We start from the raw sequence: 17,492 nt of genomic DNA, 5'->3' as shown, positions 1-17,492 counted from the left end.
ACTCGCCATTACACAGCCAATTCTCAGCTTTTGTTTTTCTCTCCTATTGTGCACCTTTCATTGCACTGCCAGCCGCCTGACATAAGCCACACCTTGTGCAAGTCACGTTTGCATAAAGCATGCTCTTGCACAGCCAGCGCCGGAGCAGAACGCAATTAATAAAGATGACAAAGGTAGCTCTGCATGAGCAGAGAAGCCCGAGCACAGACACATTGGGATCCACGTGAAGGTTGTGTAGCGCAAGCGGCTGATTGACAGCCAGTGCGGCTAATGGTAGCGTGCTGGCTGCCAGGCCTCCTGAAGTGCCAATGGTCTGCCTCTCAGGACACGGGCGCTGCCAGCCAATGGGAGAAGTCGAGGGCCGGACTTGTCACGTTCCCCGATGCGTGCAGCCGCGCGAGCTAAGTGCAACATTGCAAGTGAGCTTGGATCGCGCTGTATTGCGAGTAGGGAGATCAGCGCTGTTTGAGGTGAGGTGTTTCCCTATGCTTCACCTTAGCTTGTACAGATCTTCGGGGGAGAGGGCTGGTGGAAATATTAGTTATTCTTATTTTCCGACACACAAGATTCTCGAATTAACTATGCAGCTGATGATTGTTGGTGTTTCCTTCACTTTATGAAATTAGTAAGTCCGGTACAACCAGATAGGTATTTGGTGTCCGTGCCTTCAGTACATGGGTTGGGTCCCTGTGTTTTATAGAACGGTTACATAATCCCATCAGTGCTCGGGAAATGTGTTGATGCGAGCCGAGGAAAATCGTGCAGTGGTTACATTTGCTTGTCTGGAAGCACACACGCCCAGGTAAGGTGAAGCTACCCTGTAGGTTGTTGCAATTTTTTTGGATCAGCTGTGACCCCTAAGTTTTTATTTGAACTACAATGTGTTAAGTTCTGCTCTTGTTAATTTCAACCAAAGACAGGAAGAAACAATCTAGTGGTGCTTGTGAACCAACATTCCTTTCATTCGAAGTGTAGGATTTTCTTGTTTACAACTGTTGAATCTAAAATTATGGTTAGTGTTACGCAGTTTGTTTTTTTTAACTTGATGCTTTTTATTAAGCTGTCAGGTTTTTTTTTCTCCTGTGTGTCTGTTACATTTGAAACCATTTCAGTCCATTCCAGAGATCTTCTGATCAGGCAACCAGATAGTTTGGTCACTTAGAACCCACAGGGCATAGGAGGCTATTCGGCATCTTATTGGGCTAGATGGTACTGCCCTTCCTCTTCCTCTTCCCCAGTTGGGTGCAGGAGTAAGAGGATATTTGGCCAATAACGTTTGGGGATGCCTGATGCTACAAGTTGAAAATGGGTGGGTTATGCCCCACGACCAAATCACAATAATCATACATGTGATAATTGCATAATATCAAGCACATGTAGTTATTGTGCTGCTTTCTCCTAAATTGCTGTTGCATTTTTCACAGCTGAAGGCTCACTGCTGTTAAATTATAGCAATTAGAATTACTTATGCCTGAAATCTAGTAGATCTATGAAGTTTGTCAGTTTGGAGTTATAGTTCCAAATCCAAATTGTTTGCATATGATTTCCAGTGATTTTTGTATCCAGCAATTATTATCAGATCTGAGGATCCTCAGAACGAAGCAACTTATTTTTATAAATTTAAGTTCAATATGATGTATGATTAGTCAAGACACCCAGAGCAAAATGCCAATTAAATTAATTTAACAGAATCAGTTAATCTCCATGATTTAGAACTTAATCCAGAGGATAAGATTGTGTTTGGATGGATGTGTATGATTTACATGCATTGTTATGCTTTTATTTGAATGTAACATATTGTTGTCATCATACACACTTTGGTGGGTATCAGCGTGGCAGTTTTCTCTACGATTGTATTAAAAACTAGTCAGTATTTAAAGTTACACCCGATTACAGTTTATTGTTGCCAAAACAGAAGATTATGCTAAATCTTGTTCATAGCGTTTACTGTTTTCCTGTGTTTTCCAAATATTAGAATTAATGTCAGGTTCACACAAGTCAGTTTCCAATTGATCAAATATGTGTGTTGTATCATTGTCCCAATACTTTGTTCTTGTCCTAATCTGTCATGGTAAAATGTTGTTGTTGATCTTGATTTCTGAAAATGTTCCGCCTGTGGAGTGCTTTTACGTGTAAACAAAAATCTGTTTTGATCTGCATGATACTGTTTTGAACGTGACTGTGATTTGCTGCTTATTTGGGTCATGGAGAGGGATAGCGGAGAAAAGATTTTGTTGAAACTATCATAGTCAAACCAAGTGCACTTGTATTTTAATAATCCCAGATTTACAAAAATTTTAAAAGAAGACATTCAGCAGGACAGTCTGCAACTGTAAAAATGAAAGCCAGACCATGACATTTCAGATGTAAAGTTTAATCGAATGGCTGGTTGTGATGAAAGGTTACATACCCAAAATGTCAAACTTTCTTTTATCTTTATAACGGTCACTGTAGGTAACTAACTGTAAAGTCCATAGATCTGTTGGGAATGACTTCTCTTTTACGTTGTGATGTTGATGTTCAACTTCTGTTGCTGAAGCAGGAAATATAAATTAATTTAAAACATCTCTGGGTTGTTGGGCCAGAAATGATTTTTGCATCAGTGGTCTATTTTGAGGTGAACTAGTTAGACTTAAAGATGAACCATTGCATATTGCTGCATAAGTTTGAGAGCTTTAATTATTTTGTAGGTGCCCGAAAATGAACTAGTTCAGCAAAATAAAATGCCTGGAATACATCCATTTTTTTTAATTGTCATAAAAGAATAAATGTAGTAACTTATGAAATATCTATGCTTCAAACAGCAGTGAACTGAACTACCTGGTTCATCTGCATGTTTGATTTCTTTAAAACTTTTTTATTTTCTTTTGCCCTTCTCTCGAATGTGGGTGCCACTAGAATTTGTTGGCCTTGAACTGAATGTCATGCTAGGTCATTTCAGAGACCAGTTAAGAGTCAATCAATGCGGTGGGCCTGGAGTCACATGAAGGCCACACCAGGTGATGATGCAAAATTTCCTTCATATAAAAGGATATTTGTGAAAATGATTATTGTTAAAACCATGTATATTGTTTCCATTGTCTCCTTTACTGAAACTAGTTATATTCCAGATTTATTAAATTCGCACTGTACTAGATTTGAAACCGTGACTACAGCACATTAGCCAATACCTTTGAAACAAAGGGGTTGCTATTAATCCAACATCTCCTCTTAACTGGGCTGTTGAACCAGCGTTTAAAATTCAGATTACATTTGTTTCTTGCTACTAATATTATTTTAAAGGGAAGTAATTAAAAAGTAACTTACTAAACAAATAAACTTGATATTTTTTCAAAACTACATGATCAGTTCAGATTTGACAGGTAAAATTCATTTTCCCAGGAGAGTAATGTGGCGCTGAAAAGTTTTAAACAAATTAAATAAAATTACAAGTTTTGAGAATTGCAAGAATATACATTTTGTTCTCATGTTAAACATTCTCTATATACAGCCCAAAGGAGTCTACACAGGTTCGGGTCCTCAGTCTATTATGATGAGAAGGCCTTAGTTTGTGACCTTTCCACGTTTAACATGAATAAATATTAGTTTGAAACTGAAAAGTGCAAGCTACTCTAGAAATTGGTCGAGATATGCAGGTTGAGTAAATAGCTCCGGATTTTCACCAGGACAGGCACACTTTACTGAGAAGCTCATCTTGTGCTGTAATGTGAGTGGAACAATCTTGTCTTGAACTGAATGCTTGAAATCCAAGAAAATGTTCTACTCAATGTGCATTTTTAAATTTTTAAACTGCACTGTAGACATGAGGACTTTTTGCCTGCTTTGTCCTGTTAAGGAGAATCCTGTACACCACCATGGTGGACTGAAAATTCCATGTGGTACAAAATGAATTGGGCAGACTCATATCTGTTCCAAATGAAAGGGACCACACTATAATAAGTTCCCAAAACATGGACAAATATAAGCAGTGCAACTGATCACAAGGATGGATGTTGTAGTAAATTAGGATATGTCGCACTGGAACCGGGTAGTCCACTACTGTGGAGTTGAAACCTATTATGAAATTAGATGAGGCATTTTTTCTGATCTTTTGCTTGTTTAATGTTTGGTATCCAGTGATCCATTGATTGACAACATTTGTGCACGTGCGATCCCACTCCACTCTGTCCCATTGGGAATAGTGTTCCTCCCCAATCAACCCTATTCCTGTTTCCAGATTTTGTGCCTGAAACTGTTTTGGAATTAGTAATATTCTTCATTGTTTTGAAATAGATTGTGTTTTATGGTGGTTTTACGGTATTTGGTAAGAATCAAAAGCTACCGATCACACACATCAATAGTTTGAAGAGATAAAAGTAGGGGGATAGCTGACTTCTTAGGTTTGACTTTTCTGATCGAATACAAGTCATCCTTAATCTTAGAAGTAAACTTTAGTTGCTTTCTATTTTTACGGCTGGCAAGGAAAGTGCATAAATTCTGTCAAGTTTCCGGGAGAAGGTAATTGGCCAGTGTATTTCTGATGGTTTTGATAAATACATTTCTTATTCTTGTTCTTCAGACTGACATCAGACTATGGCTACCTATTCAGAATCTGGGTTCCAAGAGGCTGAGTTGGTCCTGCATTCAAGTAGTGCCAATATTCAGGATCAGAGACAAGATCGAGAAGTACAGCAACTGCATGATGATGTGGAGATGAAAAGTAATGGCTCAAGTGGGACTGATTCAAATGTGAATGAATTTTCAGAAAGCTCGAGCAGTAGCGCCAGTCAAAATGGAAAAGATTCAGCTCTACTTTTGGATTCATTAGAGAGCAGCAAAAGGTAGGAAACTGTACAAATGTATTTGGAGCAGTAGAAGTACTATTACTGCTCCAGCATTTTAAAGGGCTGTTCAAAAATGCAATGTTTGTCTGTCAATGCCTGTAAAGCCTGCTGATATTATCACCAAGTGATATTGAACTTCATAATGGAATTAGACTTGTCAGATGTTTCATTGTGGAATCACACTGAATACATTTCAAAAAATGTGATTTGTCAAGCGACTTGGTTCATTAATTGTTGAGGTTTGGTTTGATACTTTTGATGATCGTTCGAGCTAAACAAGCGCTGAAACAGTTAGCCATAAGAATAGTGCTTCCATCACTTTAGATTTGCTTTGCTTTGCTTTATAAGTTAAAAGTGGCACTTTTTCTTTATTTGTCCAGATGTGTTCTAGACCAAAGGTGGGAAAAGTATTGGAAAAAGTCAGCTGGTTTCTTCTTCCTTCTTCCTTCTTGTCTCTTAACCCCAGCAGAAAAACTTCTAATATTGAAATGAAACAGGTGAAAAACTATTGTTTCATTCCTAACACATTCATTATGGCAATGCTATAATGGGATACTTATTGGAAAATAATTCTAAAATTACATATGGCAGAATATAATGATTACAGATTGATAATTGCATATTAAAATTCATGTCTTTATGGAAATTTCTTTTTTGTTTCTGTGTTTTTGCTGCATGCATTATATTGTTTGCTCTCAAACCACCTGCAGTATCCCAGTGCATGCTGAATGCATTAGGTGATAGTGATGTGCATTTTTTGTGACACTTCCCTCCTATACCATGCATCATATGCAATGTAACTGTCAAAGCCAAGAAGCATGAAAATTTAAGTTGTCACTGGTAAAATCAATATAGGTGCTGTTTCTCATGTCAAATACATATCAGCAGTTGAAAATATGTCAGGCTCTATTTGATGCCTGTAGATCATGTATTACTGTAGCTATGTTGCTACTGAATTTCATTGTTAGCTCGAACAGAGTAGTGTGACGTTGCTTTGCATATTTCTAAAATTTCCACTTCCTCTTCCTCACAAACTTGCAGACCTGATGAGTTTTTGACCTATTTGGAGTGAGATCACATACTTTCCCAAAACAAAAATAAGCTAAGGTAGAGGTAGTCTGGTTGATTGTTCAGACTTCCCACTGGGGGGTTTCATGGATGCGTTTGTTGGAGGACGAGGACGGGTAGCTGGCCCACTAATTCAACAGCTTGTAATGCCAGGGAGACCAAGGAAGCAAGAAAAGCCTTTCAGACTCCTTATGCTTTACCACTCTCTTTCATTTTTTTTTAGTTGAGAATTAAATGATTTGATCATCCAGTACTTTCCATTGGACACTTTGAACCAAGTTGCATTTTTTTAATGTTTCAGATGTGCAAATTCAAGTAACTTGGAGCTCTGTCTTTAACTGTTTTTTCCAGCTTTGCCAAGTTACTCAAGCAATATTGAACATGTTGTATGTATCGAAGATAAATGTAAATTGAATTGTCATTTGAAAAATCCATTTTCATAATTTAGGGGAATAACTTGTACAAATTAAATGCTTAACCTTACTGAAATTTAAATAAACTGGTGCTTGACTATGCTGCATCTTTCAAATAGTATATATATACTTTGTTTTATCTTGTCATGCTATAAAATATGATATTCTTATGTTTGCTGTGTAATTTTTGAAGTACTAATACAAAGAAAAGAAAACGAAGATTTGCTGAAGTATATATCCGAAATAAGAGGCTTCCTTTCATGCCTCTGTCATTTGAAAAATTTAATCCTACTGACAGGTTGGTTCCAAGTAATTTCTACTCATGTATTTAAAATAATATGGATGTACAGTATTGAGGTTTGGCATTTCCTTTTACATTTGGTTCATGTATTTTTTTTCAACATTAGTGATGGTAATATTAATAGCAAGAAGGGTTGCAAAAAGTTCATCAATGATCTTGAGGGAAGGCATCTTCCTAGTCCAGATTAAAAGCGCATGTTCTAAAGATTAAGCTTTTGTATTGATATCATCAAAAGTTAGTTACTTTCTTATAAGTATGCCACTCGATTTGTTTTCTTTAGAAATTGTTACCCTTTTAGAGACCTTTATAATGATTTTTGACAGCTCACTATTCCTCAGGTGTTGAACTATGTTGGCAATTCTAGTTATATACAAATTCTTTTTGTTTTACTAATATCATTTTTAAACTTCCTTGCCTGAAGATACTTGATTAGCTACAGAGCTGGTGTGATGGCCTTCCTATGCATGTGCATCCAGCACCTCACCCAAATGCTTGTACTTTTGAGTCTAATGAATAGAGTCAACAATTTATTCTGTAGCAAGGATCACATTTGTGACTCATTTAACCCCCCCATGTGCATTATCAAATGGATGAAAATCACGTGAAAGAACATGGACTAATGTTTTGTTGCCCAACCTGCTGATGAGCTTTTCAATCACTGTCTGCTGAGATCTTAACCAGACATCGATTATGATATGAAACCTTACAGATCTGGATTCACTTGCCCTTCTTTTTGTAAATACTGGAGTACATATCATGAAATAAGGTTCAAACCTTTTCAGTAAAATCTGTTTAGAGGATCTCAAATAAAAAACTAAGCATTTGATTAGGCAATGTGTATTATAGTGAGTCAACATATTGCAGTAGAGCTGCTGGAACACTGAAAATGACAATTCCCTCTTGCTTTTTTCTTCAGAAAATGTGTTGAATTTTTGTTTTGCATTACATGATACTACTTCTTTAAAATGGCACATCGAGTAGGAAGTGGTACAGGTTTTGTGAGCCTTATGAAGGTAGATTGAAGAGTTATTAGCCACAAAGCATTCATAAGATCATGTAACTATGATTGTATAACACAGACTGCTGATCACATGTGCTTTATGTGCTTGTGACAGGATTTCAAAATCAGGTATATGCTGTAATAATATTACATAACCACTGAAGGAGTCTGCAATCACAAACATTTCAAAAGGTGTTTGAGAGTAGAAGTTGTTATAATTTAGTGTACAGTAGCTGATTATGTTCATACTAAATTCCTCTATCACTGTTTACTTGAAATAGAAGCACATAGAAAATAAACCAGATAGTTATATTTCTTTTAAAATAAGGTGGCAGTTTTGGTACAAGAACATTTTAAAATGTTGATTAGGTAATGATTTAGATGGACGTTCAGGAGAACAAAGGCAGCAGCCGCATTAGGGCATCACCAGCTGCAACTTTCCCTCCACACCTCGTACCATCTCGACTAGGAACCTTATTGATTTTCCTTCATTGTCACTCATTCAATATGTCGGAACTGCCTTCTTAACAGCACTGTGGGTGTACCTACCTGGCCATGAATAGCTGTGGTTCAATTAGACGGTTCACCACCACCTTGTCAAAGGCTTCACTCCTTTTTGCTTTTCGCAGAAGGTTCTAAATGCATGGAAGTAAGATATAAATGGCCAAGTATACAGGACATCAAAATAAATGTTGAATTGTTGCAAGATAGATAAAGCAGCATGAAGATAATGTTCTTTGCACTTTGCAGGAAAATGATGAATCTCCAGAAAATCTTTCACTGATTCATTGCAAATAGTGCATAGAAAATGATAACTTGAGTGTTTTTCTTTTGCTTCTCAGATAAAACTACAATTTTAAGTTCAAGGATTGATTTCACTAGATTACCAAACAGGCATTTGAACAAAATATATTTTAGAAACTCTTGTGACTCTCATAGGCATTTTGATGGGAGCCCCTTATTTTACATTCTGTCTTATCTAGGTCTCTTTAAGATGTTGGTTAGAGAAATGTTGGTGATAGGTATAGTTGACATTTGCACTTGATCTTCCTGCACAAATCAGATCACGATTAACAATAGTTTTATTTTATTAGTGTGTTGTTTGTCTGGATATATTTGTCAAATTTACCTTGGCTATCCTAACTAACTCGAACGGAATCGTATATTTTCCTGGCTGCCTGTATTGCCCTGTGTTTCGACTCCTGGACATTGTTCAAACTTCCTTTTTCTACACTGTTTTTGCTTGCCATTTAATCCAAAGTGCTGGAGAAACTCAGCAGGTCGAGCATCATGTTTGGAGAGAAAAATTGAGCTAACATTACTGTTACAATATGAGTCTTTTTTTTTTCAAAACACAGCAACTATTAGAGTCATATCAGACTCTTAAATGTTAACTTGCATTCTCTCTTCGCAGATGCTGTTAAACTTGCTGAATTTATCCATTACTTTCTGTGCTTTTGTTACCAATTTCTAGCATCCACAGTATTTTGCTTTTATTTGTGTTTAGCTGTTGACTGTCTGTAGAGTCAACTCAATCTTGACTTTACCTCAGCACAAGTACTGGCATTAATTGGAACACAAAGACAAAGTGTGGGGCAGGATAAACACAGCAGGCCAAGCAGCACCTTAGGAGCTCAAAAGCTGACATTTTGGGTCTAGACCCTTCATCAGAAGAGAGTTTTTCTGATGAAGGGTCTAGGCCCAAAATGTCAGCTTTTGTGCTCCTGAGATGCTGCTGGGTCTGCTATGTTCATCCAGCCCCACATTTTGTTATCTTGGATTCTCCAGCATCTGCAGTTCCCATTATTTCTTCCATTGTTTTAATATACTGCCAGTTTATTGAAACAAGAGGTCTGGTGTTAATTTTAACCCCCTACTCCTAATGATTCAGGGACTGGTATAGCTAAAACTGTAGTGGTGGAATTGGTGTCTTGGCTTCATTCAGCTTTCATGTTATCCTCTGGAGTTTTCAAGACTACCAAGACACTGTCTAAATTGGATGAGAGCATTCTGACTTGGTACAAATACAGATTTTATGATGCAGGTAGAACTCTGATGCTATCTTAATGACCAGCTTTGTTGAGGATGTTCTGCTCAGTGAACTTGACATTACTGTCGTTCTCCGGGCTCGGAGGTGCCTAAGTGCACCTCACTGCTCTGAGAATGTACTATTGCTTCCCATCATATTAATATGTATCAAAATTTTAAAAAAACAAGCAACCTATTCCTACATCTGTTTTTGATGTAAGACTTTGAAATGAATTGTTTCCACCACAGCTGTTGGCTCAAGTATTCCAGCTGCCTGGGTATTTAAAATTCACACCTCTAACCACCCCCCCACCTCCAGCCAGTAGCCAAAGGGAGCCCTCAAGAAAGCTTTAGACACTTTGGTCAACAGTACAGCTCAGAGTTAAACTTGATAAATGTCTGAAGCTAATGACTGTTTTTCACATTGCTCTAGACATTTATTATAGAGAGAATGTCTGCCCTAGAGGATAAAAGGAGTGCAATTTTTTTTTTGTTATGCAGTTCCAACTCCCAGAGCCTATCCCTTCGCAGCAGCTCAAATGGATTCAGTCTCATTAGTGCTAGCTCAGAACAAGACAATCCTTCAACAAGTGGTTGCAGGTAGGTGCTTTTTTCTTAATGACATTTTTGGATTTTTTTTGTTGCTTGAAATGAGGAATGTTATTGAAGGTAAACACAACACTTGTAGTCTGTTGGTGCTGATGCTTGCTGATGAGGCACATCATATATACATGTCATAAACTCCCTCTGGTCTGCCCACCAATGTTCTTTGGCTGCAACCAGTTTTAACACCTCAACGCACAGATATTTTTCATTTCCTGTATTGGCCTGTCTGAACAAGGTGCCAATCAATGCTGAGTGGGCAATTCATGCCTGATTATTGCCTGTGGGGAATTTTTGAGAGGGAACAATTCTGAGTCCAGTTGATGAGCCAGTGATCTAGTAAAACTATTTATTAAATAGATTTTTTTTTCTCTTCTGTTCCACCTCAAGACAGTAGATTAACAATTGCTAAACAAATGAAATATTTAATGACACTAAAATATTTTCTTTGCCAGTTCTCAAATGTTTTAAGGATTTAAATCCACTCCCCCACCCACCAAAACTAGTGAAGGAAATGCATTGACATAGAACATTTAAAGATACTGTATCAGTTGCACTCACGCATACTGCTCTATCACAAATACAATCTTGTGGTTCCAAACAAAAGCAGAAATTGCTGGAGAAATTCAGCATCTGTGGGAAGAAAGCAGAGTTAACATGTCGAGTTCAGGGTGTCTTCACCAGAACAGTTCCAGTCCACTCTGTTTTGCTGTTGTAATTTGCAGGAAATAAAGAATGCAAAATATTTTCATTTTTGCTGGCTGTCTTAATAATAACAAATTCCCAGTACAGTTCCTGAAAACGTGACTGCTGTTTTAAAAGTTTGCACATCATCTAAAATAATGGGTTTGTCCCTTTGCAAATTATTTACAGATGTATCAAACATGACAACATACTGACAGTGGTGGTTTGGGTTTTTTTTCTCCACATCCTGTTCCTGCAAATCGTTATTTGTCCCTTGCTAGACACATTGTTACAACCCCCATTCATCCAATGAGATTTTACCCAATTGCCTACTTTTTTGTGGTGGACCTTAACTGAATAGTTCTACATTGCCTGATTTTGTAGTTGGCAACGTAGTCATCCGATGACCATATGTGCACATTTTCAGCAAGGATCGCTAGATAATATTCAGACGCAAGAGCTCTAGCTTTCCCATCACTAACCTTTCAAATGTGCAGGAGCACATCCTGCTTGGCTTTAGATTACTCAGCACAGACAGGGGTACAAAAATGGGACGTTATTTGCTATTGTTTTTTACCTGTCTGAATAAATTCAGTTACCTATTTTACCTATTTTAATATGGTGATAGGCCATAGTCAAGAGTAAAATCACAGTACACATCTCACATTTTACTGTTTAAATTTTTAATGAATAAAATTACTGAATGAAAAGACTCCCTTAAGAAGATTAGCGTGAAATTATCTTTATCTTTATTTTTGTTTTCAGGCTGTTTACACCAATCTGTTTAACTTAGATTATCTTAGTTTATGATGGCCATAAGTGTTACCTATAGGTATATCTTTCAAAATATTGGGGCTAAAGCTATGAGTTTGTATTTGTATTGCAGTAGTGATCAATCCGCTAAAGCAAAGACACAGAAAGAGTTGATAAAAGCACTAAGTGTCTTAAAAAGACACCTTCCGTCTGATAAGATGACTAAAGGAAAATCCAGGACACTTTCTACGCTGAAGTATGCTCTACGATGTGTAAAGCAAGTCCGAGGTAGGCTTACTGCACTATACTTTTAAGAGAATAACACTTGTGAGGATGGGCAAGAGAGAGGTACTCCCATTTATATCCTACCTGCATGGACTGATAATATTAGAGGATATGGAATGACGAGAGCTGGTTGTCATGATATTGAGGGAGATTTTAAGAAGAAAACTTTGAACCACAGGCTTCCTGCCGAGGCTGATGATTTAAAAAATTTGTACCCAGGCCCCAATGAAGTATCAGGAGCCTGTGCTTTTTGGCTGCATTTTCCTGTCACCTGCGTAGTACAGCAGGTTAAAGACAGATCAAGTTCTGACATCTTGGGAATGGATTAATAAACTGGATAATTTTAACAGCACATTGTTATGTATCTGCTGTGCACTTTACAGAAAGGATTAACGTAAAAGCATTTTATAAGTATATCCAGCAGTTATGCTTTAAATACTTTTAGGGACCTTTTGTATTCTCAATCAGAAAGTGAATAAGGGTTTTCTGAAGAAGGGTTAGGCCCAAAACGTCAGCTTTCCTGCTCCTCCGATACTGCTTGGCCTGCTGTGTTCATCCAGCTCTACACCTTGGATGTGAGTTTGCTCGCTGAGCTGGAAGGGTTAGTTTTCAGACATTTCATCACCTTTTTTTTATTTGAAAAAATATACTTTATTCATAGAATGTACAAAAAATAAAACATTTATACACCTACCCAGTCATGCAAGCCACTCCGGGTTACCCGGGGGTACGAACACCAACTAAAGGAAAAAACAAAAGAGAGAAAAAAAAACAAAGCAAAGAAACCGCCCCGGCAGTCGTCACCCTGCACAGTCCCAGTTGGCCCCCTGACCAGTTGGGGAAGGCGCCAGCTGGGCCCAGTTACCAGATAGGGCCTTTTTTTTCTATTCTGGACGAGGGGTTTCATACCGTGGTCTTTCCCTACCGCACCTTGGCGGTGGCTGCCCCAAGCTTTAGCGCGTCCCTCAGCACGTAGTCCTGGACCTTGGAGTGCGCCAGTCTGCAACACTCGGTCGGGGTCAGTTCTTTCAGCTGGCAGACCAGCAAGTTGCGGGCAGACCAAAGAGCGTCTTTCACCGCATTGATGGTCCTCCAGGCGCAGTTGATGTTGGTCTCGGTGTGCGTCCCCGGAAACAGCCCGTAGAGCACGGAGTCCCGCGTCACGGAGCTGCTCGGGACGAACCTCGACAAATACCACTGTATCCCCCTCCAGACCTCCTGCGCATAGGCACACTCCAGAAGGAGGTGATCGACAGTCTCCTCCCCCCCGCAGCCACCTCGAGGGCAGCGTCCGGTGGTGCAGAGATTCCGGGCATGCATAAAGGATCTCACTGGCAGAGCCCCTCTCACCGCCAGCCAAGCAATGTCCTTGTGCTTGTTTGAAAGTTCTGGCGATGTGGCATTCTGCCAAACGACTTTGGCAGTCTGCGTGGGGAACCACACGACAGGATCCACCCTCTCCTTTTCCCAAAGGGTCCCGAGGATACTACGTGCTGACCACTGCCTGACGGCCTTGTGGTCAAACGTGTTTCCCTTCAAAAATTTCACCATGAAGGACAGGTGGTACGGAACGGTCCAACTACTCGGAGCGTTCCGCGGCAACGAGGCCAGGCCCATCCTTCGCAACACCGGGGACAGGTAGAACCTCAGTAAGTAGTGACACTTGGTGTTTGCATACTGAGGATCTACGCACAGCTTGATGCAGCCGCACACAAAGGTAGCCGTCAGGGCGAGGGTGGCATTCGGTACGTCCTTTCCCCCATTTCCCAGGTCTTTGTACATGGTGTCTCTGCGGACCCAGTCCATCCTCGACCCCCAAATGAAGTGGAGGATGGCCCGGGTGACCGCAGTGGCGCAGGCCCAGGGAATAGGCCAGGCCTGCGCCACATACAACAGTACCGAAAGCCCCTCGCACCTGACAACCAGGTTCTTACCCGCGATGGAGAGGGACCGGAGCGTCCACCTGCCCAGCTTCTGCTTCAATTTGGCAATACGCTCCTCCCAAGTCTTAGTGCATGCCCCAGCTCCACCAAACCAAACACCCAGCACCTTCAGGTAGTCTGTCTTGACGGTGAAGGGGATGAAGGAGCGGTCGTCCCAGTTCCCGAAGAACATGACCTCGCTCTTACCCCTATTGAATTTGGCACCCGAGGCCAGTTCAAACTGGCCGCAGATGTCCAATAGTCTACTCACCAACCGACGAGCGGTGCAGAAGACGGCGACATCGTCCATGTACAGGGAGGTCTTGACCTGAAGGCCTCCGCTGCCTGGGATAGTCACGCCCTTCAGGCTCACGTCCTTCCTGAAGGAGGCAGCGAAGGGCTCCACACAGCACACTAACAAGGCAGGAGAGAGCGGGCAGCCCTGCCTGACTCCAGATCTAACAGGAAAACTGTCTGATTCCCACCCGTTGATCGAGACTGCGCGAATGATGTTGGCGTAGAGCAGCCGGATCCAATTGCGGATGCCCTCCCCGAACCCCAATTTGGTGAGGACATCCCTCCCGTAAGCATGAGAGACCCTGTCGAAGGCCTTCTCCTGGTCCAGGCTGACGAGGCAGGTGTCCACCCACCTGTCCTGTACGTAGGCTATCGTATCCCTGATGAGCGCGAGGCTCTCAGCGATCTTCCTGCCCGGCACAGCACAGGTTTGGTCAGGGTGAATCACTGACTCCAGGACAGACCTGACCCGGTTGGCAATGACCTTGGCCAGGATTTTGTAGTCCACGTTCAAAAGTGAAATGGGACGCCAATTCTTAATTTCTTCCCACTCCCCCTTCCTCTTGTAAATGAGGGTGATGATGCCCTTCCTCATGGACTTGCGCTTCCAGCAGGGGAAATGTGCACTATCGTACACCTCCAGCAGGTCCTGGCCGACCAGGCCCCACAGAGCGGAATACAGCTCGACTGGTAAGCCGTCACTTCCGGGAGCCCTATTCCTCTGCAAGGACTTGAGGGCTCTGGCCAGCTCGACCAGGGATATCGGCTGGTCCAGCCACTCCCTCGTGCCGTCGTCTAAGACCTCCGTGATAGACGACAGGAACGACTCGGAGGCCGTGCTGTCCGTGGGCTTCGTGTCGTACAGTCCGGCATAGAAGGATCTGCTGATCCTCAAAATGTCGGGCCGAGACGACGTCACCGAGCCGTCGTCCTCCTTCAGCCGGCTAAGCACAGAGCTCTCTTTGTGCACCTTCTGAAAGAAGAAACGCGAGCACGTCTCGTCCTGCTCCACGGAGCAGACCCTGGACCGGAAGATTATCCTGGAGGCCTCCGCGGCGAAGAGCGAGGCTTGCTGGCCCCTCACCTCGTGGAGGTCCTCCGTGTCATCGACCCCCATCAACTGCAGAAGGAGCAGGTTCTGCACCCTTTTCTGGAGTCGCGACAGCTTTCCCCGCCTCTCTCTTGCCTTCTGAACACCCTTGAGGACAAAGAACCTCTTGATGTTCTCCTTCACCGTCTCCCACCAGTCGCCTGGAGACTGGAAGAGGGGTTTCACGGTTCTCCAACCGGCGTACTCCCTCTTAAGGTCCTCGACGTTCTCTGGGGTCAACAGAGTCGTGTTGAGCTTCCACATCCCCTTGCCGGCCGGCTGGTCGTCCTGTAAGTGACAGTCGGCCAGCAGGAGGCAGTGGTCAGAGAAGAACACCGGCTCGACGCCAGTGGACCTGACCGAGAACGTCCGTGACACAAACAGGAAGTCTATCCTTGAGCGGATAGACCCGTCTGGCCGCGACCAGGTGTATCTCCGCTGTGCTCTGCAGGGGTGCTGAAGACGTCGAGCAGCTTGGCGTCCTTCACCGTGCCCATCAGGAATCTGGACGTGACGTCCAGTTGACTCCCCCCAGCCGCTGTCCCCACGCCGGATCGTCCAACCGCATCGATGATGCAGTTGAAGTCTCCGCCTAGGATGACCGGCCTGGACGTAGCCAGCAGGGGTGGAAGCCGCTGCAGGACGGCCAACCGCTCACTCCGTACCGCTGGGGCGTACACGTTGATCAGCCTCAGGGGAGCATTCTTGTAGGTGATGTCAGCCACTAGGAGGCGCCCCCCCACCACCTCCTGAACTTGAGAGATGGTGAAGTCGCGCCCCCGCAGCAGAATAGCCAGGCCCGAGGAGCGACAGTCGTTACCCCCCCAACCAGATTGAAGGCCCACAGGTCCAGGCGCCAGACCATTTCCCATACCTGCCGAGGTGCGGTATCCCGCACTCCTGCAGAAACAGGAGGTCCGCCTTGATGGTGGTCAGGTAGGCCAACGTGGACACACATCTCACAGTTGACTTGACGCTGCGCACATTAATGCTCGCAACTCGTACCCCCATTGAGGGCAGTGACTGCAGTACCCTCCCCAAGTCCAAGGTCCAGCCCCTCCATCTGTCCTTTCATGCCCATTGCCCGGGCTAACTGCTGGACGCTCTCCGGGCTCAGGAAACCGTCCGTGCTGCCTTCCGGGTGGCATCCCCCCGTCAGGGGTGCGGAGGCAGGAGGGTCCAGCTCTGGGTCAGGCTGGGGACGCGCTGTTTCCTCCTTCCCGCCTGGAAGTCCCGGGGGGCCCTCCAGTGCTCCAGCGGCACTTGACTGGGTGTCGGAGGGAGCCTCAGGACGCCTCCCGTCACCTGGAAGCGGGGTGCTGCTTTCCTTCCCCCTCGAGATCTTTAACTTCTGCTTTGGGTGGGCCCTCTCCGAATCCCCCTCGTCAGAGGAGCTCTTATAGCCCCCCTGTAGCTGCCTCTTCCCGCCTGATGGTTGCGGTTCCTGGGCCCGTCGACGCACCTTCCTCCTCGCTTTCCGGACCGTCGTCCACACCCCTGGGTTGCCTGTCGCCACCTCCATCGACTCCAGGTTGTCGGGGGGGATCGGAGCCTGCAGGGGCGCTTTGCTGGCCTCGGGCCCATCCTGCGGGGCTGGGCCCTCCTGCACATTAGTGGGGTCCTTGCTGGGCCCTGGTGCCTTCCTCTCCTCCGGGGGGGCTGGCCCCGCATTGCCCCTGCCGGCAACCTGGGCGTAGGTGGTCCCCCGCCGCGGGCATGCCCTATAGAGGTGGCCCGCTTCCCCGCAAAGGTTGCAGCTTTTCTCTTGGGGGCAATCCTTTGCAAGGTGTCCCTCCTCCCTGCAGTTCCTGCAGATGGTGGCTTTGCAGTCGGCTGCCACGTGACCTGACCTACCACAGGCATGGCAGACTTTAGGTTGCCCTGCATAGGTCAGGTAGCCCCTGCTCCCGCCGATCGAAACTGGACGGTGGGTGTACGACATTCCCGTCCGTGCCCATCCTCAGCGTCACCTTGACCTGCCTCTTACTCGTCCAGATGCCAAAGGGGCCCATGATGTCAGTTAGGTCCCCTTCCGCCTTCACGTACCTTCCGAGGAAGGTCAGGACATCAACTGCTGGCACATGTGGGTTGTACATATGTACAGTCACCATACGGCTCCTCTGCACTGGCATCACAAACAGTGGGACAGCGGTCAATACAGAAAGGGGGCCTGCACCTCCTTTCTCCTTGAAAACCTCCAGGAAGCGCTTGCAAAGCTTGGCACT

The 17,492-nt window shown here is 43.6% G+C and overlaps 1 protein-coding gene across 3 annotated transcripts in view; it reads left to right on the top strand.

The window, feature by feature from the left end:
- The first annotated feature begins 399 nt into the window (after positions 1-399).
- The window catches only part of per2 (period circadian clock 2), an 88,076-nt gene continuing 70,983 nt past the window's right edge, over positions 400-17,492 (top strand). The window contains exons 1-5 of one of the 3 annotated variants that reach the window (XM_048542355.2): positions 400-470; positions 4,559-4,820; positions 6,498-6,602; positions 10,135-10,233; positions 11,807-11,961. In XM_048542355.2, coding sequence (XP_048398312.2) covers positions 4,573-4,820; positions 6,498-6,602; positions 10,135-10,233; positions 11,807-11,961 — 607 coding nt within the window. In that variant the 5' untranslated portion in view covers positions 400-470; positions 4,559-4,572. Of the gene's footprint in view, positions 803-4,558; positions 4,821-6,497; positions 6,603-10,134; positions 10,234-11,806; positions 11,962-17,492 lie in introns of all 3 variants that reach the window. The other 2 variants (XM_048542354.2, XM_048542356.2) reach the window with 2 other exon arrangements.

This window comes from Stegostoma tigrinum, chromosome 14 (genome assembly GCF_030684315.1).
Source record: "Stegostoma tigrinum isolate sSteTig4 chromosome 14, sSteTig4.hap1, whole genome shotgun sequence".
Classification (NCBI taxonomy): domain Eukaryota; kingdom Metazoa; phylum Chordata; class Chondrichthyes; order Orectolobiformes; family Stegostomatidae; genus Stegostoma; species Stegostoma tigrinum.
This window is presented reverse-complemented; position numbering and strand designations above follow the sequence as displayed.